Raw genomic sequence first — 26652 nt, 5'->3', positions numbered from 1 at the left:
TGCTCTTGTATCAATCACAAATGTTGTGCTATACTTATCATTTATAGTGACCAGCCTTTCTGGACTCTGGTTCTGTGTGGCTGCCTCAGCAGGTGCGACCTGCACAGCGGAGCTGAGCCAGCTCCCCTATTCATTTGAATTTCTTTGTTCAAAGTGTTGAGTGATATCCTCTAGCTTTGGATATATGTGGGGACCTGGTCCTAATACCTGTGCTTGAGTTTCTCCTGCTGATAAGGGTAAAGCAGATACCATCTGCTGCAGAACCATCTGCCATCAAGTATCTGCATTTATTATTGTCATTGTAGATAGAGCAAGAGGTTTAAGCACTGCAGTTGCTCTTTTAACTACAAGATATGTACCCCTGAGTGGCATAAGATTGCCTAGGGTTAATATTTGGGGGTTGCCTGTTGTGACCTACAGGCTTTGGTCTATCCAGCATGTCCAAGATGGCAATTTTAGCACAGCAGTCTGTAACTCCTGTGCACTCTCCTACAACCAATTATTTTTCCACCCTTCTCACTGACAGAGGTGGCTGGTCCAGTGCACAGTGCAACCCACAGCAAGTCACCTTGCTGCCATATAGAGGTTTGTAGGAGGATGCCTAGTCTTAATATTAAACTTTGGACCTCACCCATGGGGTGGGTAACCTGATTTGCTCCTTTTCCTCATATATAGGACAGACATTCTAGGGGCATGTCTCCAACTTTAGCTGAAAACTTACTTCCTAGGAGTTAACTGATCTCCAAAGTAAAACTCTCATGGTTGTCTGAGCAGGTGCATCTGGTGTTTACTCAATTTTTATCATGGAAAAAAATCACTTTCACATTATTTCCTTCTTTAGGGTCATCTGAATCATCATTGTGAGGACAATCAGGAGAACTGGGATCAAACCGGATATCTTCTGACCATTCATTGTCCTGTATATACATAGCAGTCATTAACAGGATCTACTTGAGTAGACTGTAGTATGTGTAGTATGATTCCTGTGTTCTGGGGGCATCGGCTATGATATAGGGCTGCAGTTTTGATTCTAAGAAGGTATCTTGTTTTTTTAGCTCTATATCTCATTTTATATATCATGTTATCTTTTATAACTGTTTCTTTCTCTCTTGCATGTTACTACTACATGCATCTGCTTCTAACTTCACTATTGCTTGCAAGCAACTTCCTAACAGGCAACATGGGCCTGCTTTTTGCATTTATTTCTTCAACATTTTAGAACTTTTCCATTTTTTTTTCAAATTTATCCCATATATCACTGGGATTAGTACAACATTGTCCTACCCATGGAGAATGCCAGACAGGATTTTTTTGTCCCTCTTTTTCAAATTTATTGGCTAGCTTTTTCACCATTCATAATGGTTTGTACCCTCTTTAATGGTTGCGGTCCCATCTGCAACTGGTCTTGTCACTACTCTTACCAGTCATTGAGAGTCATCTCTGTCAGGCTTTTATTCACAACTATAATCCTAAATCAGAAATCCCAGTATTGCTGATATTTTGTCAATACAACTGATAGGATATTCCTCAGGGTGAATGTTATCTGGGACACCAATTAATATCAGAGTCAATGCTTTCTGACCAAGTTCTTTCAGATATTCCACACGTGAAGAATGTAATGTTTAAAATTTACTTATTTGAAGATATTTGATGTTACATAGGATTTTTGATTTAGTAGTGATACAGCAATATACTGAAATCGCACTACAGGTGTAAGTTACATCTAGCAAAACATAGCAGTTGCAATATACAATTCAATCGCCTCACAAATGTGATCCCTATTACCAGTCTGATGCCTGTGCCGAGTCCCCAGTCATCCAGAAAGAATACATGGGTTGAAATTATCTCAAGCCCATTGCTCTCTTTGAAAGTCTTTTGTTAGTTGTTCAGTTTTTATAATCTGTGTTGGGCTGAACCACATATACACACATAATCCCTCCCACACCCATGCTGGTCTGGCTAACCCAGAGAGACATTCACACTCTTCTGATGAACTCAGGGACCTTTACAATGTGTAAATAAGGTGCTGTGAGTCCTACTGATTTCAGATGTGTCTGTAGTTAATCTATTGTAAAGGAGCTTTACCTTTGTAGGTATGCTGATCTATCATTGAAACCTGTGCTCTTGTATCAATCACAAATGTTGTGCTATACTTACCATTTATAGTGACCAGCCTTTCTGGACTCTGGTTCTGTGTGGCTGCGTCAGGGGGTGATTGCACATCTGATTTGCACATCAGACCTTTACAAAAACCTTTACAATACCAGTTAATAAGCAGCTAGATCAGCTGAGTGAATCTAAAACAAAGGCCACCCTCTGGTCCCCTTTGTGTTGAGATAAAGTCAGTTTTCTGTGCAACAGCTATGGTCAGTAATGCTCTACATTCTCTCTTGAGCTTCATGGGCACATCCCCTTTGTCCATCTCCCCTGAGCCTTCTTCCATTGTAGGTATTTATCCTTTAGTTAGCCTCCCCCTCCCCCAAACTAATTTATTTACCTTTGGAGATAACTTTTGAGGCTAACTTTCACTATATATTGTGACTAGCGCAAACTGGGTAACTTGAATTCCATAAACAATCTTGTGTTTTTTTTCAGTAGGACATAATTTACATTTTATTGTCATCTGCAGGGACAGAAATAAAACTGAGGAGGTGACAGGACAGTAGACACAGATCTTGCTATTGTTCCCTCCTGCATAAGAGGAAGCCTGTAATTACCTATTTTTCACATCCATGTTACCGAAAATATTCCCAGCAGACATCTCTGAACAGAAATATTCCCAGCAGACATCTCTGAACAGAAGGGCAAAACAAGGTTCAGTTCACTGAGAAGTCATCTGTTTACTCTCTGATGCATATAACTCTCCTCACTGCAGCTGTGGCTGCTATCTTACCCTTGTTTATTCATCTGGCCCCTGTATAATGTCAGCCCTTCTTAGCATTTTCTCTGAAGGGAATTGGGTTCAGCCTTGTCCTATTTCCAACAGGCTAGAGGTAGAAGGGTTTATTTGCCTCAGCTTTTAAAAATCTTTGCAAGTAATGAGATACAGATGACAGTCCAGGCAATGGATGAATAATGTGTAACAGTGTGACATCTTTTTAATTGAAGACCTCTTACCAGGTTATTTAAGAATAAATAGGAGGTGTTCCCAGTTCATCAGAGATGTTATTTGGCAGGAGGCAGTAACTCCAGAATAAAGCATACTAATACAGATAGGCAGGATTGCTTTGAATACTACAAAGGAAAAATATCTGCACTCAACTAGACAGTTGTAATACAGCTTTTGTTCTGGTAGGTTTAATATAGTTATTGATTATCTTGTTCCTAATGAACACAGAGCAAAAACCTCAATCAGCTTATTATCATTATTTTTAAAATGAAATTGTACTTTCAATATCAGTGAGAGTATAGTGCAGAGGGCAAACATTTTTTTCATGCCTTCATTCCTGTTGCCTGTTATATTTTATGATTGAAATTATAGTTGTACTGAAAGCTTAAAAATAAAAGTTTGTTGAGGCCTAGAATCACAGAATGGTAGAGGTTGGAAGGGACCTCTGGAGATCATCTAGTCCAACCCCCCTGCCCAAGCAGGGTCACCTACAGCATGCTTTCCATGACCCTATCCAGATGGCTTTTGAACATCTCCAAAGATGGAGACCCCACAGCCTCTAGGAGCAACTTGTTCCAGTGCTCTGTCACCCTTACAATAAAGACATTTCTCCTTACATTCAGCATGGAAGCCATGCTATTACCTGACTTAAAATGAAGTAAAAATTAAAGTTAATTTTACCCCACAAACAGTGGTCAGTGGTGTGAAAGGATGTCAGTAACGAGTGAGAGGAGAGTGAATCCCATACAGTTTTACGTTTTAACACACAAATTGACCAAGAGAAAATGCTAACGATGGTCCAGCTTCTTCATCAAACGACTTGCTATTACTTTTCAAATTACAATGATTGGGTTACAACTCACCCCTGTAGAGGGTTTCTTCATGCTGATTCCTTGTGTCTTGTCTCAGAAATGCCTCCAACACCTGAAAGTGAAGGAGACTGAGTGGATTTACAGAATTTAGTTTAAGCCTCGTTAACATCTTTTAAGCTGATGGAGAACACTAAGTCCTGCTGTTGTCTTGGCTAAGTCCTGTGGTGCATCTTCAAGAGAATATGTTAAATTATGGTAACTTCTTTGGGGTTGGAAAGTTTCTTAATAATTTCTGGTTGCATCTTGGTTGAGGGTTTCTGACTGTTGTCCCAGCAGCTCCTTGAAATTTTTTGAATTTTTGTTCATTATTGCTGCTTTTATTTTGTTATTAAAAATAGAGCAGAATTAAGCAGCTGTGACTAAAATAAAGAGGATAAAGAGGCTTCAGGCAGATTGGCTCAGGAAGCAGGACAGATTAATAACACATGACTGATGGAGGTAGCTAGATTTCATGAAATTATGACTGTGAAGGCTAAATGTGTAAATATATGCTTGACAGTGGGCTTTCCACAAGCTGACTGTTCTCATTGTGGGGCAGAAAGTATAAGAGAAACTAGATGGAGACATACATCTCAAAAAAATAGTGTGGATGTATGGCCCTGTGTTTGCACAAATACATAAAATATGAATTTAACGTATAGTTTTAAATGTTTGCTTCAGTCCTGTGATCATCCATACAGCTCTGTAATCAAATAGTTTTAATGTAGCTGCTTTAAAATTAGAGCACTAGGAGAACTCAGTAATCATGGCTCTATGGTGTTCTTTTTCCTACTATCAATGGAATAAAATAGAATTTCCTGTTTTGTCTGATACATTTTTCTTTGGGCCCTCATTTGGACTGCGATTTAGATGTACTTTTTTTTATTTTTTTTTTTTTAACTCAGTAAACTATCTTGGTAAATATGTATCTCCCTTGAAACATCCAGGTAGGGAGCTAAGAGGTCTCTAAGAGGTCTCCAGCTTCCAAACCCTTGAGTTTGGTTTTGGTTTGGAAACTGTGAATCAAATGGTTTTAGAAATAGGTTTGAATAATTAAAAAAAAATCAAATACTTTCAGTAGGCAAATGCAACATGTACACAATTTGTGTATTGTTATGCTTGCATAAGTGTGGGGGATTGCAGTAAAATATTCTGTTAATGATTTCAAGAACTGGAAGAAAAAATTTAGGGCTCTTTCTTTTTTGGAGGTCTAATAGGATTAAGCAGCACTGTCTATTTGCTTTTGCTACCAAACTCAGATCTAAAGGCATCTAACAGAGAAGGTGAATTGAAAAGGAAGGATCTTTCTGTCTGGCTGGTTTTCAGATTGGATTCACATTTCAAGTGAAATCTCTGGATTATACAGATGTTCTCTGATATTTGTAACTCTATTTGGTCTTTCTGTTTTTTGTCATCCAGCAGATGTGTAAATGAGGTGCTGTGAGTCCTACTGATTTCAGATGTGTCTGTAGTTAATCTATAATTTTTAGGTATATTTTTAATTACATGCATTTACAACAGAAATGGGAGGTCTCAAACAACGCAGGGACTTACTGTGCATAACAAGGTACTCTTCTTGGCTGGGACTGATGTAGGCAAGACTAAGAAAAAATGAGAGGTAAGCAGCAGTACCTTCATTTTTCTGACAGAGAGCTGAAATACATAAATGATAAGTGATTTAACCAAAGCTGCCCCAGAAAATCTACTCTTAAGTTAGCTTGCTTTCACAGATGTTTTTCATTCCTTTAAAATAAATATGATATCTTTAGCCACTTCCTTATGCTCTTGTGCGCTGTAGATCAGATGAATATTCCTATTGGTCTAACTTTTTATGATATCATTGGATAATGGAGGGCCAAAAACAGTGTTAGATTTTCTGAAGTGTCTTCTGTGTTTCTCCTCAAGTGATTTAAAACAGCTGTCCCTTTCCTTTGTTTACTTTTTATTAATTTTATCCTGCTAAGTTTTATTTATACCCTAATCTATAAGACTAAATATGGCTCACAAATTGTTCTGGTTTTTATTTGAGACGTAATAATGTTTCCAAGTCCATCTGCTCTGCTCCATTTCCCCCCCATCCTGAATTTAACTATCATTTAACTATGTTATATATGTTTTAATCTTCCTTTATACATCATCCCTGGATCCCCTTCATATTTTCAGTCTCTAGTACTCTTTGGGTGCTGCATGTTATATACAAAAAGATGATAATGCTGACGTTCCCAGGACTATATTTGGCCTTTCAAAGACAGCTGCTCTGAGGCTGCAGATCAGGGCAGTGTTGTTGTGTTTCCTTTTGTTTGTTGCCTTTCTGTATGCCACTCAAAATTACTGTGGACTTTTAGGGGAAGAAATGCTGCAGTCTGAAGCAATGTCTCTTTTGCTTTGACTTTTTTTTTTTTTTTCATTTGTGAAGTTTCCTCGAATTGTCCTGTAGAAAGTCTGCAGTTTGGGATTTAGTTCTGCAGATGTAGTTTCCTCTTGACAAATGGCCTGGTGGATGGATTTTTTTATTAATGAAGGAAGAACATGGTCAGTTGAATCCTGGTTTGAGAATCATAAGATCATAGAAATGTTGTTTGGAAGTCATGCTGAAGTTGTACTTTTGCAAGTGCTAGGTCAGGTCAGCCATGGTTGTTTGTAGCCAAGCACTGAAAAACTCTAAGGTAGGAGATTTCACCATTTCTCTGGTGACTTCTTCCATTGCTGGACTAACTTTCTGGTGAAAGTGTCTTCTCTTGTGCAACCTGAACCATCCAAGCTGTCCTTCAAGCAGGCAAAAAAAGAGACTAAGCTTTCTATCATAAACTAAACAAGCCCAGCTCTTACAAATTCCTTTTACAAAATAAGCCCTATACTGAACACCAGTCAGGCTTGATATAGAATCTGAATGAAACAGCTTCACACACAGATTTTAGATCTACAAAAAGAATGAAACACATAGCTGAAACAAAATCTTGATTTAGAATGTTATGTTAGTGAAATGCAGCCTTGAATTTCTTCTAGGAGGACTCTAATGTGATTATGTAAGAGCATCCAGTCAGACCCACAATGTGCTGAATATGTGAACTCGTCCTGCTGAAGTGCCTTTTAATCAGATTTCCAGCTAATAAAGAGGAAGATGTCTTTAGTAACAGAAGATCTCTTTAAAATTCCTGCATGGTGGGAAAGACAGCCTTTCATACTGTTTTCCAAGATGTACAGCTTCTCACTTCCAAATGAAAACTGGTTAAGATACCACAAAAACAGGTGGAAAGAAGAGTGGGGAAGGAAGAACAGAGTGAGAAAGAAAATTATTAACCTTGTAAGGCCTGTTATGTCCCTTCTCTCCCCTGCACACTGACTGAGAATCAGTTGGAGAAACGGTGGAAAATCACCTTAGCTTGAAAACAAGGGCTAAGATAGGTAGGTAATGTGTCTCCTAGAATGTAGCAAACAGAGGGAAAATATTACTGACAGCTTTTGCAGAGTGTTCTTGACCCCAGCAGAAGAAAGGGTTTCAAGAGCCACCTGGATGCTAGAAGACCTTTTTGCCTATTGTCCACATAACCCTGCTTGTCCTTTTGGTACAGATGATCTCCATGTTGCCTTGTTTAAATAGAGGCCTATCAAAGCCTAATCCAGAGTGTTATTTTCATCACTGCAGTTGTCATGAGATCATTTCCCAGCATTGACGCTCGTTTTCACACTCACACTACCATAATTCTTGAAGTCTTCTGTGCCTCCAATCATTTACATGGTGGCCATATTTAAGCTGTTCCATGTATTTTTTCTCATATCATCTTTGCTTCTATCAAAATTACTTGTTCTCTCACACCAGATAGGAATGTTGGGGAGCTTTCTGTTTTCTATATCTGGGCTAAATAGCCCCAAATGTGTTATTCAGTATGAAGATACAGCCTGAGATACGTGCCTCCTCTTTTTGTCCCTAGTAGCTGTCTCTCAGCATTTGCTTTCTCTGCGTCTCTGTACTGTTCCAAGCCTGTTTTGATCTTCTCTGGTGTTTCGTCAGTGGCAGAATTCTGATATCAGGAATAAATCTCACCTCAGTTTCCCTCCCCACCTTCTCTACCCTGCCCTGTTGTACGCATTTTCTGCTACATACTATGTGCATGGGATGGAAGGATGCCAAAGGACAGTAGAGTATGGTCTTGTGCCTTTTCCTCTAGGTAGTCCCTTCCTTATCAGATTTCTGGTTACTGATGCTGTTCAGTGACTTCTGGGGTAAGTCTTTTAATATTCTGTCAATACGCCTTACCAGAATCGGATATCCTATCCCTTCTCTACAGAAACTTGTTTGCTGCTTGGTAGTTTTGCTGGATTCTGCATGCATTATCTTACTCAGGGAAGCATGAAATGTCATTACCTTTGATATGCTTGCAAAACTACAAATGATGTTACTGATAAAAGAATTATTTAGCCCTTTCTGGCGATTGAGGTGACAATATTTGGTTGTTGTAATCACCCATCACAGAATTTATCAATTTATTTCTCAGTTCTGTGAAGTTAAAAATACTGCACAATACTTAATAATTGTTCCCTTTGTTCTTATTATTGGAGAAGAATAAGGAGATGGGCTGACTGGCTTTTTGTACTGACCTCTAGAGTTGTGCGTATTTCGTTCACATCCCATCTAGTAATTCCTTCCAAGCTAGATAATCCTGTGCACAATCTCCTTCTGTACAATATGTTAGTATTGGCATACCTCTGACCATCTGTGATCTCTAGGCCTTGTAATCTCTTACTATATCTTATTTGGCTTAAGGCAACCAAGTTTGGATATGGCACTGTATTGTCAAAGGTTGTGGTAGTGTATTAGTTCACATGTTGCAGAACAATCGAGAAGAAAATAAAATATCCCCTTTCCCATTCCGACAGTTGTGCTGCTTGGGAAAGGACTTCTTTTTGCGTTTATACTTGAGGATTTGTAATTTCTCTCAAAGCATTTGAAACTACTTGAGACTCTCCTTAATATTCCGTAGAATGTTCTATGTTTTCATAGTGTTTCTCTAAGTTTGTGTTTCTCTTGTTTGCTTTCAAATATACATGGCATAGCTTAAGCAAATTACCTTCTAAGAGACTGTATACCTCTGTATGTGTAACTGGCTCTGTGGTAATGGTCAGCAGCATCCTTCACACCATGAAGAACCTCAGGGGAAGGGGAGATTGGAGGGGTTCTCTGAGAGATGACAATTTCTAATTGTTATAGGGAAATGAGCCAACATCTTTTTGAGAGAAGAAATCTAGTGAAATTTTTAGACTCTTGAGCCATTTCCTCAGTGAAGGAATGCGAGTGCTGTAACTCTTGTGTAACTAAATGCCAAGTAGCATATATTAAGTAATTATATGATGAGAGAGGATAATTAAATAATTATATGATGAATAAGAAGACTTTTTCTGCTTTTACTCTCTAAGATTCTGTTGTACCAAAGAGGGAGAGAGATGGAAGCTGTGAGAATAAATGGCAGTGATAACATTTTTACAGTATGTTCCTGTGTGTAGAAAATGAGACTGGAAGAATAAAGTGTCAGAAAAGGCTATTTTATTGCTACAATTCTAGCTACCTTTGATGGTTTGGTTGCATGTAGTTTAATTCTAAACCAGTGAAATTATTTCGGGTTTTTTTGGAGAGCATCAGTGAGAATAGAATTTGTCCTGAGACCTGAGGCTAAAATGTAAATTTTTAGCATCAACATGCATTTTAGCAATAATTAAGTAGCATACAGTGACTCAATAGAGCGATAAATGATGTAAAAACAGAAAACTAACTGCAAAACTTGAGCACTGGAGAGGTGGAAAATAAAATTTGACTGAAATGTAATCTGTGGCAGCTCTGTTTGGTATGGGATGCCATCTTGTGGAAGTCGTTAGTATGTTATCTCTTTCAACTTGGAATCTCTTTCAAGTCTTCCCAACTACTTCCTTCTCTTTAGTCAGTGTAGAGAAATCTGTTTGCACAGATCAGCCTTGGTGTTTAATATTCTCTTCACCATCTGATTTCATTACATAACCTTCAGGGTAATTATCTAAATTAGCGATAATTTAGATCTGAACAAATCTTACTTTAGGAAGTAAAAATGTGAAGTGGGGAACTATCCTTAGTTTGCTTTTTATATGTTGCCCACTGGGCCTGTAAAATCCGCCATGGTGATATGGTGGTCACAACAGATACTGTGGTATAATTTTAGTATTATACTAATGCACGTGGTCAGAAAGCTCTTGAAGAATTGTATTCACAGTGTGCTCTTTGGCATGTTAACTCTATCACTGCAGCCGCTGGAAAGGAGTTATCCCTGTATACAGATAACATGGTTATCTTCAGCAAAGTATTGGCCTTACAGAAGGAAAGAATGAATGTGGATATGCCTGATGTGTCAGCTGACATACCTCTTTGTTTCTCATTTTAAAGGACTCTTCTCCCAGGTGTTCACATACCTGGCATTTAAGTTGATTTGTGTATTCTCATAGTGATTTTTCTTGGTCTGTCTTGGGACAGTACAGGTGTGTTGCTAATCCCCCAAATTTTATATATATATATATATATATTTATTTATAAATGTCTAGCGTGAAATGCTTCTTCACTGCTAGAAGCACTGTGAAAAAGTATGGGTGCTGTAGGTGACTAGTCTTTTGCCCAAAAGCAAGATGTTTTGCTCATGAGTTTATCAAAGTACTAGGGCAGGCTACTACAAGCGATTAAGGAATGCTCTCCCCTGTATGGAAGTGGATTTTTTCCCCATTTTTTCTTGTTTTTTTTCTTTTTTTGAGGAAAAAAAGATGTTGGTAAGGGTTTCCTTCTTTCTTCCAGCTCTTCTGCTGTTATCCTCAGCTCGTAGTGTTGGATTCTGAGGTCTGACCATTTATTGGCTGATTTTTCCTTTGATCCCATGTGCTTTTTTTATTTGTCCTTCCTCTATAAGCTTTTTTGCTCTCATCCTTCATTTAACACCCCTTTGTTTATCTGCAATGACATGCTGCTTTTGTGCTGAGGAGTCCAGAATTCACAGCCCATTTCCAAAATACTTGAGCTAGGGTTGTAATTTCTGAGCCTAATAGGATATGAAAATTAAAGCAACAAGTCTGTGAATAACCTTTTAAGTCCGAATTCAGCTTCTGTAGGAACGTTTCAGTGAACAATTTCATTCTTGGGTATGGGTGTTAGAAACTACTTTGGAAACATTTGCAGTCTTCTCCATGGGCTGTCGTGAAGTTGTCAGTTGAAGCACTATCAGCTATTGGCAATGTACAGCCTCAGCAGTTTAGAAATGCCACTGGTAGTTAAAACATTACTTGTATCCTATGTGATGAGAGTTGCCTCTAATCTCATGAACCATCAAGCTCCCAGCCTGAACAACTGCCTGCAGTTCTCATCTAACAGTTGAAGCAGCTGGGCCACAGAATGGATTCCTGAGAGAGCATGAGATGCCAGAATTGCAGCAGTTCAAGGATAGAGTAGATGAAATTTCAAGCAGGAGTGATAGGATGACTGATTTTGTAAACTGCAGACAGTTTAAATCTCTGGTGATGTCCACAGCGGCAGCAGGATGTGATCAAGAGACTCATGCTTTGCTCCCACCCTGTTCCCACGGTGGAATTACTCCAGTTCACATTGGCTCTGCTGTCATACCATGAAAGGCAGTGAGAAAATACTTAAAAGACTATTGATTGAAGATGATGGATTTGGGGGAAAGAAACGAGGGTCCTGTAGCCCTTTCTGCCACATGTGTGTGTTATGTTATGTCTTAGCCTCTTCATAGGGAAAGTAGTTGTCTGACTTTTCCCTGCTGCACACACTCATGTTGCAGCTGCATCCAGCTCTGATACAGGAAATATGTATTGCAACATCTCTCCCCATGTAATAAAGCAAAACTCCTCAACATGTTAAATGAAGTTACTGTGTGTTCAGTATTAGAAGTAGAGGTGCTTCCAAGCCTCCTTAAAAGGACATTGAAAACTTCCACTGTGATTCTCCCTTGTGTTTAGGAGCTTTAGAGAGTGGTGGTTCCCACCACCCAGGATGTCTGCTAATGGTTAGGTGCAACTGGGCCTGGAAATAACCACCAAGGCAATGTAGTTCATCCCCATCTCTTTTTTTCTCTCTCTCTCCCTAGCCATCCGTCTTTATACTGAGCTACTGGTTTGCTTGATGCTGGCTGTCATGGATTTGGTTAAAGAATACATGCAGAATTACTCTGCCTTCTGCGAGAATTCCTGTGAGAATCTTACATGACGCCCACTCCTTGTCACACTTCTTCACCAAACTGGTGAATCTCACTAGATGTAAAGCATTTTGTAAAGCCCTAGGCAAACTAGAAAGGGGGTTTGAAAGGGGCAGAAGTGTCACAGAGGAAGTGGAAAAAAAAATAACCATGCATATGATTATGAAAACACAAAGCAGAAAAGCCAGCCAGATAAGGTGAACATGAGTGCAAGAAAATACTGTTTTAGTTTTTCTTTCATGACCTGTGAAGCAGCACAACCAAAAGGAGACAATTATACCCTAAACTATCTGCCCTGCTGATGAAAGAACCTCAGAAAGAAGTGAGGATATTTGCCAAAAAGGTTAAGTCTGTACCTCTTCATACTAGATTAGTGCTCCTCATAAGACAAGATTGAACCCTCTCTTAGTGGAGGTACTGTTCTCTGATCTTGAGTTTGAAGTTTTAAGTTTGTAGAGGGCAGATGTTATAATGGGGTAGAGCTGGTATAGTGAGCCTGCTAGATGGCAGGAACTTATGTTCCTCTTGTTGCTTGTGGGTGCTGACCAGTGAGTCCCAGCAGCCTTAAATGTCACTGAGAGTAATAATTTGGGATTGTTTAGTTTTCCCCTACAGTGGTCCAATTAAGCTTCAGCAAAATGCTCTGAATTTTATGGGGGATGTTCTTTGATCATCATCTTGGTAAAAGCAATGGGAATTTTGCCTCTGACCTGGATTTGACAGGAAACTGTAAATGCTGTTGATCAGTAGCTCACAGGTTTAATTGAAATATAGCTAATTCCTACTTCTGATTTAATTGTACTCTGATCATAGATCAGGTGTGAAGCTGCTTAACAGCCATTTTGAGCAAGTGCTAAAAGGCAGCCAACTTTTAGGTTCTCTGTAGCATGACACTATTGGCTATTGTTCTAAAGACTTGCTCTGTGACTAGGTTAGGAAAACTTATTTTCTTAATCTGACTTGATACTGTTAAGGGTAAGATGCAAGATAAAGTTAACTTTATGCTTTTTTTAGCAGCTTTGCATTTCTTTCAGGTTCTCTCACTGACAGTAGCAGAAGATATGCTCCCTATGGATAATAAACATAGAAATCTGACTTCTGCCACACTGAACCTGGATTTGCTTACTGAATCTTTAATGAATGAGTTCTGCCATTCAGTGGCTTTTGAATAGGTTATGAGTGTAGGTTACTTGCTCAACATTTAATTTCACTTGGTTTAAGCACCAACCCAATGAGAGCATTACTGTGGAATAGTTACCCGAGAATTTGCCTGAGAAATTATCTTCTCTCAGAGTAGGGGGAAGCAACCAGTGCCATTTATTTTAACACTGAAGCCCTTCTTTTGTTTATCTCTTTGCAGTTATGTGGCTGTGGGCTGCTGGGCGTGGGAATCTGGCTGTCAGTGTCACAAGGAAACTTCGCCACGTTTTCTCCCAGCTTTCCGTCGCTTTCAGCTGCCAACCTAATCATTGCCATTGGCACAGTCGTCATGGTGACCGGCTTTCTGGGCTGTCTAGGTGCTATCAAGGAAAACAAGTGCCTCCTTTTGAGTGTAAGACATCAACACTCCTTTTCATTAAGACCAGTGACCTTTGCTTTGTGAACATTTGATTTAAATGACCACTGCAAAATTGTCCTATGGATCACTAGTATTGCACCTGGCTTTCAACATTCTGAGTCTTGCAATAGGACATCCCACGGCTTTACAGTAATATCACTGACACATTTGCAAATGTATTCTTCTTACTGTGCACCATGGTGTATTAGAAAGCAAAGCAAATTGTGATCAGTTGCCTGTTAACAGTTAAACATGAACTGTAATTTGATGGACTTTCTGAAAATGTCTATTGGAAGGATTGTCTGACAGATCTTGAGCACAGCTGCATTTGGATGCCAGTCACAGCCACTCATACCTGTTCTCAGTTTTGCCCTTATCTCAGGCCTGTGTCAGAGGTTATTAGGAGCCATATGACTCAAAGTCAAAAAATTACGAGTAGCTGCCAGGTCTTATAGGTATATAAAAAAATCTGAGCCTTGGCAGCCTTTATCCAACAGTGAAGCACAGATGTGGAAAGTTTTCTCAGAAAATACACTATGGGTCACTGCTCTCATATCAGTCCAGGAGACTTCATCGTGCCCTTTGCCCCCCTTAGGAGGAGATGGGTATTGTGGCAGAGGGTGAGAGGAGTGCTTCCAAAGCAGCCAGATTCCAATTCAGTCAGAGACTGTGAGTTACAACTGCGGTGCTATTGAAGGGCATGCAGTTTTCCTTGTGTAGAAGGCTCCATCAGGTGGTGGTAGGGAACAGCTCAGCAGCATTCCTTAGACTACTTCAGAGAATTAAAATGGGGCAGAAATGTGCACCAGTTGTTCACCAGCTGAAACTCTTTAAAAAAGAGTGTTTTTACATTCTACAAGGTTCTGCAGAAGTTTTATATCATGGGGTTATATCACAGTTTTCTGTCTGGAGGGCTTGCTGCACCCCATAGTTCATCTCCCGCAGTGCCTCTATGGGGGTTGCCATGCCTGTGCAGCATACTGCCACTACAGTAAAGATCTCTAGTTGGCATGAAAAGTAGTAAGAAACTGCTGGAGCTCGTGCTTGGGCTACCCCTGCAGAGAGGTATTTCAGCTACAGAGTCAGGGATAGAAGTGCAGAGTAAGATAATGATTATGCAAACAGGCAGTCAGGTGTGATTAAAGCGTGCTTGTTAGGAAATCATTTCTGTGCCAGGTCACATTTATCATTGTGGTAATGGGCTTAGCATCTGTTTTGTAGACTGTATAGAGGCTACTATGGCTGCATGCTGTGACAGCAGTCAAAACAAGTAAGATACAAGCACCACTTCAACCTGAAATTGATAGTAGGCAAAACCTAAGATTTAAAGAATGCTATCAGTGAGCTTCCTCAATAATGGAGCTATAGGGGCAATGTTATATTAATATGCCTGAACAGTTTGAAATCAGGCTTGCATATTTTTGGAAACAGAAGTGTTTGGAGGACAAGGCCTATAGATAGTCTTCAGATTTTCATGAACTGCAAGGGGCTCAGAAAACCCCATAGTGTTGTCATCTGCTGTATTATATGTATGGCAATGTCAATAATGTTTGTGGATTTCTGTGACACCCTGGAAGAAGGAGGGTGCCCAAACATATAGAGGATGTATGTCAGGAAAGAAAGATGCGCTTAGTAAGATATGATGGAAGACACTTCCCCTGCAGAGAGTTTGGATAGGGTAAAAGAGGCCCTCTTGGTTACCAGGGTTTCTAGAGGAAGTCTGTGGAAACTACATGAGACAGTTCTTACTGCTTTTAGTAATCATTATTGTGGCTACTCCACAATGGGATTTAAGAGATTTAAATCTATGGGATTTAAGGTCAGATTATCATGACCACTGTCTGTCATCTAGAAACCCCAGGTTTGCTTATTATTTGGCAAGTGTGTACACACAGTCTGTTTTTCTTTGTTCTAGTTTTTCATCGTTTTGCTGATAATTCTCCTGGCAGAGCTGATATTACTCATTTTGTTCTTTGTTTATATGGACAAGGTAAGCAAATATGCCATATAGACTGATTATCATTTCTAGCAGGTAAACCATGTTCTGTTTGCTTTTGATTGATGAAGGTACGTGGGTTCTCCTTGCTCTTCACTTTAAAGGTCTAACCTTGAGATCTTGGCTGTTTTATGTAAGCTCTTTCTGCAGAGTGTGGGGGACAAACAGGAGGAAAGATAAGAACTTGCTGAGCTTTGCAATTTCCTCCCCAAAACAAAACTCCTGGTCCAGAGCCTCCTTTTTAGTCTTCTCCTAAAAGCTAAGATACCCTTCATTATATCTGTGTGCTGTCTCTGCAAGATTCCAAGTATCTCGTGGACCTGGGTCATGGGAGAGGGGCCACATCATGCATTGTTTGCCTGTTAGAGTCAACTATCCCCTTCAATAGGACTGGAGAAGTGAAGCCTGGGATTTTCACAGGTGTTTCCAGATACAGTCTTGCCAACAGGTGACTCACTTGACCAGACTATTCCAGCCAATTAGACAAAGGGTGTGAGGCAGATCAAGAAGCAGCTTCTCAAGCAGAGGTTAAGAAAAGTGGATGTAGGTGGCTGGTCTAGCAGATATATATGACTTGAAAAATCCTCAGAGAACTGGAGACCTCTGCTATACACAAGACAGAGCTTTAAGGGATGGACATACCCAGTCTGATTTGAAAACAAAGCTCCTATCAGATTCCTGTCTCTTTCCAGGTTGTCATTATGATGCCTGCCTCTTTCAGAGAGCTGGGGTGAACCTCTCATTTTGAATGGGATGTGAAAGAGGGATGGAACAGATACTATGAAATAGTTAACTTTAATGGCCAGGATCCATAGATTAATCCTTGTTCCACTGCCAGCTCACTGTTGAGTTGCAGGCCCATTTTTAGCTTTTTTTTTTTTTTTTTTTTTTTTTTTTTTAAGAGCATCCTTGGATTTGGCTGTCAGAGTCAAGGTGTCTTTCTCTTTGCATCCATGATCACAGGCTCAGACTGAAGTTGATAAGAGAAATGGGACATATCAGATCTTGTGTCAAGCATTCCAGCTTTCTTCTCTAAAGAAAGAAGGGCAGATTCAAAAAAGTATGAAAGTCCATAAGCCTGTCCCCACAAGGAGAGCAATAATAATGTCTTTTTTCAATTGGTTTTGTATTGGTCATTGAGTATAGCCTTCTAGAACACGTGCAAGGGACAACTATGTTATAACTGGGAGGTTGGGACTTTGGTTTTAAGATTATAGCAAGTGAAAGTAGTGATACACTCAGGAAAGGCTGCTGTGGGGTATTGCCAACAGCCATGTTTTTGGCAAAATTAGTGCCAGGTCAGCAGGCTTCTACTGATCACTCTTCAGTTATTTGGGATCAGGTGATGACTGTATGATGGACTCTTAGTAGAAGGGAAGCTGTTTGCTCTGCTACCTGAGAATTAATTCAGGTGAGGGATTTTACAAGGTGAGGGAGAGACTAAGTCTTGGCAGATGCTGAAAGTCCCACTGCCTTCTGAGAGTCTTAAAGCTATGAGGGAGCTTTTGTACTCAGGTCAGATGTCTGGTGATAGAAGGTAAGGGAGATGTGTTCTGTAGGCAGGTCTGTACGATTGGGTCCTTCACTCAGAATAGCGGTGCACTAATTTACTGTATTTTTTTTTATGTGATACAGGTCAGTGAGAGTGCAAGGAAGGATCTGAAGGAAGGTATGAAGCTGTACAATTCAGAAAATAATGTTGGACTGAAAAATGCATGGAATATCATTCAAGCAGAGGTAATGGAAAAAATAACAAAGTTGCCATAATAGACTGTCTCATTCTTTTAACTGTGGCAACTCTGTCCCATCTAAAAGAGAGATAGCATAGGCTTTGATTTCTCATTTTGAATTCTTGAAAATCCACTCTGAAACACAAGAACAAAGTACACTTATTGTACTTGCAAAAGGCTCACTTCTCTTAGATTTTCTTCATCTATCACTTGAAAGGATGATCTAAGAGAGATGAGAAGCAGCAGAAACTGCACAGATAGCAGGTCAAAACTGCAGCTTGATTCCTAGCTAGGCTTTAGCAGGCCTACAGTTGAGGGCAGATTGGGCTTATGTTTCTGTGACAAGAATGACTAACACACCTTGTGTGGGGGACTGTTTGGGTTTTGTTTGTTTTTAAGTGTTTGCTTTTAGTGAGCAGTGGGCACAAAGTACTTAAAAATGCAAAAGTGTTGTGGCAGCCCTGTTGAAAATATACTATGGTTTAGTAGAAATAAAGGTTATGGTGGTATTCATTTTTCAGTGGTGCTAGTTGGTAAGTTCACTTATTGACCCTGTACTTTTGTAATAGATGAAATGCTGTGGTGTGAATGACTTTACGGATTGGTATCCAGTACTGGGGGAAAACACTGTTCCAGACAGATGTTGTATGGAAAACTCCCAAGATTGTGGACGGAACTCCACTGAATTAGTGTGGAAAACGGTAAGGCTCATTTTGCTCAAGTTGTAGGCTTTGGGAGGAGTGGGAAGGAAGAAAAGAAAGGGAGAACATGTGGAAGAAATGTGATCTTGGGAATTCCATTTTCATTTTTCAGGGCTGTTATGAGAAAGTTATGATTTGGTTTGATGAGAATAAGCATGTTCTTGGCTCGATTGGGATGTGCATCCTCATAATGCAGGTAATTCCAGTATGATACGTGTCAACATTGCCTTAATTTGTTACTGTCAGCATTCTTGTTTCTGCTGTGCGAGAAGTGGTCCTCAACCACTTTGAGTTTGGTTATGTTTTCAAAAATGTCAGATCTGTTTTACTAGTCCATGTTTTACTAGTCCATTCTGACCTACTACAGAAAGTAAGTAGGTCAGCTGTCAGCCCGTCAAGGAAGACATGTTGCAGTGGGGTTGCTTGTGTGCATTCAACTTCAGGGCACCACTTTGGAGTTTTCAGGTTTAGCCATTTATTACCTTGTCCCTTAGGGAAGTATTGTTTTTTTTAGTTTTGGAAGCCTGTTCTGGAAATTACCAAAATCATGGCCACTGAATTGAGTAGGTGAATGTTTATTAAAAAAAAAAACATCATCATTTGTTAAGATTTTTTGCCACCATCATAACTACAGTATTTTGGGGGGAAAATGCCAGATGCCCATATTTTCAGTCACAGTCACCTGGCTAACCAAGCAGAAACCCTTGAATAAAAAGGAAGAGTGATTCACATGCGCTAATTCTAAAAAACTGTTGCCTATCTGACAAAGGGCCCTGAGAGCTCTTTGTCTCCATTTGTGCTCTTAACACATGCATCTTCAGGTTTCGCTGCATACTTGAACCACATACATTCAAGTTTACTAGTCAGTGTTAAAGCTCTGGGCTTAAGTGTGACTAGAGTAGAACGACTTTTAGAACTCCAGTTGGACTATGAACATAGGCCAGCAGTGCAGTTTTGGCAGTCTCCTGTACTGAAACCTTCACTGTTTGCTTTCCTTCAGATACTTGGCATGGCCTTTTCCATGACACTCTTCCAGCAGATTCACAGGACTGGTAAAAAATACGATGCCTAAAGCCTCTGAAACATTAATCACATCAGCCCTTCTGTCTCACCATAAAAATGAACAAATGGAATGACCACCAAGAGTATTGAAACTGGCCCTGCTGAGAGAATCCATCCTATTGACTGATCGACTTCATCGTTACTTGTCTGATTATTATCACAACTTGTGACTCATTTTCTGTCCGTTTCACATTTGCCATTTATTTGCCAAAGAGGGGGTGGGTTGTTGGGAATATGGACAAATAGGTTTCTATACTAAGTCATGTATCTGTTAGTAGAATGTTTCCTTAATTTTATTTAAGAAAATATTTTGCTGTACTAATTCATACTATCTGCGCTCAAATGATGTGTGTTCAACTTTAAGGGAGAATTCTACAGTCTTCTGTTTCATGTCCAACATACTGGAAGACTTGGAAAAGCCACTCAAGCTGAGAGTTCTAGGAGCTGGAGCTGCTTGGTTTGCAGCTTCTTGTACCTTATGGTGTATACTTTTTTATTATAATGATTATTATCATTATGGTGGATGTAGCTTAGAATTTAGTTTCCTGTTCTATAACTTTTTACACTTTTTGTTTTTACATGTTTATTGTACATTAATTTGGGAACCACTGTGCAATCTCCAGAGGACGTGTTTTTCAAAGCTGGCAGTTGGTGGGGGCAAATAAAGACACAACAAGTCCATGAAAAAGCATCTTTCACTTTTGTCAGGACCTTAATGCCCTTACTGTATCAAAGGTGGTCCTTTCAAATCAGAGGTGCTTTTCCTTGAACAGAATGCAATGCCCTCCCATTGGGCCAGATGGCAAGCTTCCTACTCCTGTGAGGCTAAGTTCTAATGCCTTTACCCACCCAAAGCAATCTCTGGCTTTCTAATTGCTGCCCCTCACTGAGTGCTTTGATGTCACCCTACTTCAAAGGCTAAAAGTATTTACTGAGCAGGTGGTTGCTCCCTGGCACAAAGGACAGAATTGCAATCTGACCTGCTGGGCAGTCGACTTTACAAGCTCTGTTGTCAATTTCCAATATACCACCCAAGGCATGATATGCTATTGGGTATGAGAAAGAGAGATGGCAATTTGGTTGGTGCCTGTGTCATATCATGCCCTTCATTAAAGAGAGTTCCTCAGACAGATGACAGCTGTCTCCCTGAGCTGACAAGGTGGCTTTGGGCAGTGAGGAAGGTAAGGTTGGTTAAAGGTGAGCAGCTGTTTCAGGAAAGGGGAGATTTCTGAAACAGCACTTGGAGCCAATATTTATTTTCACACCTCCAGCATAGAATTATGTTCTATGAGTTCTTGCTGGAGGGTTGCCAAGTCCACCCAGTGTGGTAGTTCAGAGATGCATATTTTTACCAACATTCCTGCTAGCAAACCTGAGTATGTATTTCTCTAGTTTGAATGTTGCTTTGCTGCAAGCAGCCCCCATTTGCAGAGGTCTTTTTTAAGTTTAGTTGCTTTGTGAAGGAAGGAAGCATCACCCATTGGAGGATGCCCTGTCAGGGCTCAACTCAGCATTCAAAGGAACACAATGTTTTTTGCATTAGTAGCAGTCAGAAGGGACCTTCAAAGGTTACTTCATCTGATGTAATCCTAAAGGGGGACTGTGACCCATAGAGATGGGGTTGACTGTGACATTGTGAGACTGAATCTCAGAAACTGCTGAGGATGGTGATTTTGTGCCGCTGTGGTATTCGTTTCAGTACCATGGCATGTCAAACTAACCTTCTGGTACAGAAGTTTCTTCTAATATCCAGTCTGAATATTTTTATTTTAAACTCTTAGAATACATTGTTTTTAATGTATCCTTCAGCTGATCTTTTGCTGGTGGGCTGAAATATCTCTTGGGCCAGTTCCTGTCTGGGAAGTGTTAGCTCCATGTTTATCTTCTTATCAGGTCCTGCATACATCTGGCAATAATGTTTTGTGTAGACTATATGTCATTTTCAAGTTCCTATGAAGTCAGCATGACAGGAAGAAGTACGGGAGATGCAGATGAATTTTAGTGTTGCAGTGAAAGAGGAGGTTGTTATTCTTAGAGCATGGCCTTTGCCCACCTAAGCATGGTGTCCAAAGTTTCTCAGGCTTCTTGTTTCCAACAGAAGCAGACAGCACCATATGGGCTCAGCTATTTCATTTGTGTTGCCTTTGAGTCAGGAGAGGAGTAGGGGAAAGCACAGAAACTGAATCTAGGTTTACTTCCATTTCTTAAAAAAATAGTAATAATAATAATTGGGACCAGGAGCATCTAAGCCCCACTGGAGATGGGTGTTCCATGTTGAAGAAGGGGCTCTGATGCCCAACATACTTGCTGCTACATATGAGAGTGCATCCAAAGTTGCTAAGATGCGTTCCCATTTTTGCAAGACAAGATGATTTTCATTTGATGGATTCACTGCTCTCTCCCTTTGGACAGAAGTGCTTAGCTTTCTTTGGAAAGAGGTGCTTAGGTTTCTCTATCTTTCTGGGATTCAAAAAGAACAGGATTGACCAGGAGCATTCATATCTGTCCTTTTGGGTCGCACAGTGGTACCTGCCACATCTTAAATTTTAATCTGCAGTCAGTTTTTGTACAAAAATGGTAACATATATTAGTGAAATAATAAGGAAATAAAACATGTTTAAGAGTAACTCAAGAGACGAAATGTGTAGTTGCAAACTCAGCTATTTTGCCTCCCCATCCAAACTTATTTTTCTAGAATGCTTCATTCCGTTTCACGATCTGATAGCAGCAATGACTACTTTTAGCATTTTAAGCACAGTATTAAGTGAGATATAGTTACACAAGCTTCATTTATGCATCTCTACAAAGTCACCTACAGGAAGGGAGTCAAGGGCAGGCCTGTTTGTGTCTCTAGCTGACTCACTGATGTGGGAGGAGATGACCCTTGCTGAAGGGAGTAGAAAAGATGCGATTCTCCAGGCAACAAAAAACAGCCATGGAAAGTGTGAGGATGCAATAGTCAGCCAGTGAGAGAAGGCACAAATTGTCCTGTAATTGCTTGATTAAAGGAAGCTCTGTATCATGTATGTATGCACTTTTTCTTTTTGCTTTTGCTGGTGGGTGGCCATCTGTATTTTCCCCACATATTAGTTATTTAACTACAAGTTTTTAGCATGTTTTTAAATAAAACCTGATACTAAGTAAAAGTATTTTTAGTGTACCCAAATATTGATTTGCATCTGTATAAATGCATACCTCTCTAACTTTTGACAGCACAGTTCAAGTGTGTGAAAGTGTGTTTCTCTATTTTAGACTGTAGTATACCTGCTGTCTCATTGTGCTTCATTCTCTGAAGCTGTAACAGAGCTTAAGCAGAGATATATTGGGAGAACTGAGCCAAAAGGAAAAAGAGAGGAAGGTTGGCTATGGAAGTACTGGGCATAGGGCACCTCTGCTCAAAAGCTGCAGGAGTAATGATTCCATTGTTTCCTGATAGTGCTAGAGCAGTTGTCAAAAATCCAGATGAAGGCCATTGAAAAGAACACACATTCTGCCCAAGGCTAAATGGCACATGAGATAAGAACAATGGCATAATGTCTCCAGGGTGACAAAAGATGTGTATGTGTTGCATTGAGTGCCTGGACTACGCTCATGTTAGGCCAGACTCCCTGTTTCACACCTTCCATTAATACACAAACTCACACACAGAAAGGGTGCAAGCAGAGGACAACAGAACTGATCCCCATGGTTTTTCTTGGGTAGTGTGTTGGGAAGGCATGAAAAAGACAAGGAGGGAAAAGGGGTTTTCCTAGCAGAGAGTTCTTGGGAGGCAGGCAGGAACAAATGGAATAGGGCATGCTTACAATCCTGATGTAATTTCTTTCCAAAGAGTTGAGGAGCTTCATTCTGTAGGTCACATGGAAAAACATGGAGATGTCTGGCTATGTGTTGGCCGTCTGTGGCCATTTGTTGTGCAGTAGATAATAGATACTAAGAGGTGATGTGCCATTCCTACCAGGTAATGTTTGCACCAGTGTTTCTTCTAAAGTTCTACCTACTTTAGCCTTTATACAAAAGATTTATATTAGGATGATAAAATAATAAAGGATTTTTTTTAAAAGGTGCATCTTTGATCTCATTTCTCCCCCACCCCCATCTACCCCAATATCAAAAAGGGGCAAAAAAAAAAAACCCAAAAGATTACTTCTAGAGTTCCATTCCAACATGAATTTCTCCATGGTGCTACAATAGGTGTTTGAATGGATGGGTAAATATTGAGCCCTTCAGGGGCTTAGAAGGAGTTGAAAGAAAGAGGGAGGGATGGGTAGAAGTTTGGGTGATTGGATGGGTAGGGGCTTAAAGAAAGAGGGGTGGGGTTGGAGAGGATCTGCATTGAGGGGGAAAGGGCAGGGGATACAGTACAGAGGGAGAAGACTACATTTTGAAACTGGAGGGACAGAGGGCAAGAATGACTTAGAGCATACATGTGTTAAGTGTAAGCTGGTATGTATGACTTTTATGTCTTGCAGTTAAAAGGTCGAAAGGAAGATGATGAGCTGGATAGTATGTGGGTTGAGTGGAAGTGGACTGGAGCTGGAGGTTGTACACTGGAAAGTGTAAGCTTCCCCCACTAAAGCTGGGTAAGGTATGTGAAGTGAAAGGGAGAGGACTGGAGTTGGACAGTCTGAAATGAGGTGGAGAAGATAAGCTGGATATTATGTGGCTTAAGGAGAGGACTGGTGCTGGAGCATATGTGCTTTGAGTGACTAGAACTAGAGGATGTTTGTCAGGAGAATAAAGACCAGAGCTGGAGCAAGAGGAACTGAACTGGAGAAATGTGAGTTGAGAGGTTTGGGACTGGAGTGGGAATGAGAAGACTAGATTTGCATGCAAGAGGAAGAGGACTGAAAATAGGAGTCATACATGCTAAGAGGAGGAGGACTGGAACTTGAAAGAGAAGGGGGTGTCTGTACAGGGGTGAGAGTATGAACTGAGAGATCAAGACACAGAGGGCATGTGCCTAAGAGAGGGAGAGTGGATTGGAGTTGGAAAGTATATGCACTGCAGGAGAGAGGGACAAGATGTGCGGAATAATATGAGATAAGAGGGAGAAGACTAAAGCAAGAGGATATCTGTGTTGATGGAGACTCTTAGCCCTCCGGAGACAACAGTCCTTGGAGAAAAATTCTCTTTGCAGCCCTCACTTTCCTTTGGCAGCCCCTCCCAGTTGTGCTTCAATTGTAGAGCATCACTTTCCCTTTCTGACAACCCTAACCCAAAATCTAAGCTGATTCCCAGTCCAAACACTCCAGTTTGTGAATAAACTCAATGCTGCTCAAGGTGAGTTCTGCATTGTCCTGCAGTCCCTCACTAGCCCCACTGCAAATGTAGCACCGTGTATTCTTTCAGCCTTTAAGTGTTTTCATAGGCCAGAGACCCTGCTCTCTCCAGATACTCAGTCTTTCATAGAATCATTAAGGTTGGAAGGGACCTCTGGAGATCATTTAGTCCAACCCCCCTGCTCAGTAGGGTCACCTAGAGCATATTAGACAGGGTTGCATCCAGGCGGGCCTTGAATATCTCCAGAGAAGGAGACTCCACAGCCTCTCTGGGCAACCTGGTCCAGTGCTCTGTCACTCTCACAGTGAAAAAAATTTCCCCTCACATTCAGACTGAGCTTTCCGTGGTTCCATTTCTGCCCATTGCCTCTTGTCCTGTCACACATGACAACTTAAGAGTTTGCCCCTGTCCCCCTGACACCCTCCCTTCAGGTACTTACACACATTGATAAGATCCCCCCTCAGTCTGCTCTTCCCCAGGCTAAACAGGCCCAGCTCTTGCAGCCTTTCCTCATAGGGCAGATGTTCCAGTCCTCTGATCATCCTTGTAGCCCTATGCTGGGCTCTCTCCAGTAGCTCCATGTCTCTCTTGTCCTGGGGAGCCCAGAACTGGACACAGTACTCCAGGTGAGGCCTCACCAGGGCTGAGCAGAGGGGCAGGTTCACCTCCCTTGACCTGCTGGCAACACTCTTCCTAACGCAGCCCCAGGAGACCATTGGCTTTCTTGGCCACAAGGGCACATTGCTGGCTCATGGTTAATCTGTCATTCACCAGCACTCCCAGGTCCTTCTCCACAGAGCTGCTCTCCAGAAGGTCAGCCTCCAGCCTGTACTGGTGCCTAGGGTTATTCCTCCCTAGATGCAGAACCCTGCACTTGCCCTTGTTGAACCTCATGAGGTTCCTCTCTGCCCAATTCTTCAGCCTGTCCAGGTCTCTCTGAATGGCAGCAGAGCCCTCAGGTGGATCAGCCACTACTCCCAGCTTGGTATCAGCAAACCCGCTGAGGGTGAACTCCGTCCCCTCATCCAGGTCACTGATGAAGAAGTTGAACAAGATGGGACCCAGTACTGAGCCCTGGGGAACTCCACTAGCTACAGGCCTCCAACTAGACTCCACACCACTGAAGATGACCCTCTGAGCTCTGCCTTTCAGCCAGTTCTCCATCCACCTCACTGTCCACTCATCTAACCCACACTTCCTGAGCCTACCTGGGCAGATGTGATGGGAGACAGTGTCAAAAGCCTTGCTGAAGTCAAGGTACACAACATCCACTGCTCTCCCCTCGTCTGCCCAGCCAGTCATTCCATCATAGAAGGCTACCAGATTGGTGAAGCAGGATTTCCCCTTGGTGAATCCATGCTGACTATTCCTGATCACCTTCTTTTCCTCCATATGCCTGCAGATGACATCCAGAATGAGCTGTTCCATTACCTTTCCAGGGATGGAGATGAGGCTGACCAGCCTATTGATGCTTGGGTCCTCCTTCTTGAAGACTGGAGTGACATTGGCTTTCTTCCAGTCCTCAGGCACCTCTCCAGTTCCCCAAGACCTTTCAAAGATGATGGAGAGCAGCCTGGCAACAACATCCGCCAGCTCCCTCAGTACCATGGATGCATCCCATCAGGGCCCATAGATTTGTGGATGTCAAACTTGCCCAGAAGGTCTCTAATCCTATTCTCCTCAACCGAAGGAAAGTCTTCCCTTCTCTGGACTTTCTGCCTCACATCCAGGCTACAGGATTCCTTGGGGCTGTCCTTAGCAGTGAAGACTGAAGCAAAGAAGGCATTCAGTAATTCTGTCTTCTCTGTATCCCTTGTGACCAGGGCCCCTGCTCCATTCAGTAGTGGGCCCACATTTTCCCTAGTCCTCCTCTTGCTGCTGATGTATTTGAAGAAGCCCTTCCTATTGTCCTTAACATCCCTTGCCAGACTCAATTCCAGCCGGGCCTTAGCCTTCCTCACCGTATTTCTGCATACTCTGACTGCATTCCTATAATTCTCCCAGGTAGCCTGTCCCCTCTTCCACTTCTGTGTACTTTCTTCTTCTGTCTGAATTTAGCCAAGAGCTCCTTTCTCGGAGCAGAATTCTATTAGCAGCTTTCACTCTTCTCAGTCCTTTCCCAAGGGCACTCCAACTATATCTCTGT

General features: G+C 41.1%; 1 protein-coding gene across 13 annotated transcripts in view; it reads left to right on the top strand.

The window, feature by feature from the left end:
* Positions 1-23286, top strand: part of TSPAN9 (tetraspanin 9) — a 193254-nt gene extending 169968 nt beyond the window's left edge. For all 13 annotated transcript variants that reach the window (XM_062593308.1, XM_062593362.1, XM_062593378.1 and 10 more), the window contains 6 exons: positions 13540-13731; positions 15653-15727; positions 17369-17470; positions 18033-18164; positions 18277-18360; positions 19165-23286. In XM_062593308.1, the coding sequence (XP_062449292.1) occupies positions 13540-13731; positions 15653-15727; positions 17369-17470; positions 18033-18164; positions 18277-18360; positions 19165-19236 (657 nt within the window). In that variant the 3' untranslated portion in view covers positions 19237-23286. The remainder of the gene's footprint in view (positions 1-13539; positions 13732-15652; positions 15728-17368; positions 17471-18032; positions 18165-18276; positions 18361-19164) is intronic.
* Positions 23287-26652: the final 3366 nt, after the last annotated feature.

This window comes from Rhea pennata, chromosome 1, assembly GCF_028389875.1.
Source record: "Rhea pennata isolate bPtePen1 chromosome 1, bPtePen1.pri, whole genome shotgun sequence".
Classification (NCBI taxonomy): domain Eukaryota; kingdom Metazoa; phylum Chordata; class Aves; order Rheiformes; family Rheidae; genus Rhea; species Rhea pennata.
This window is presented reverse-complemented; position numbering and strand designations above follow the sequence as displayed.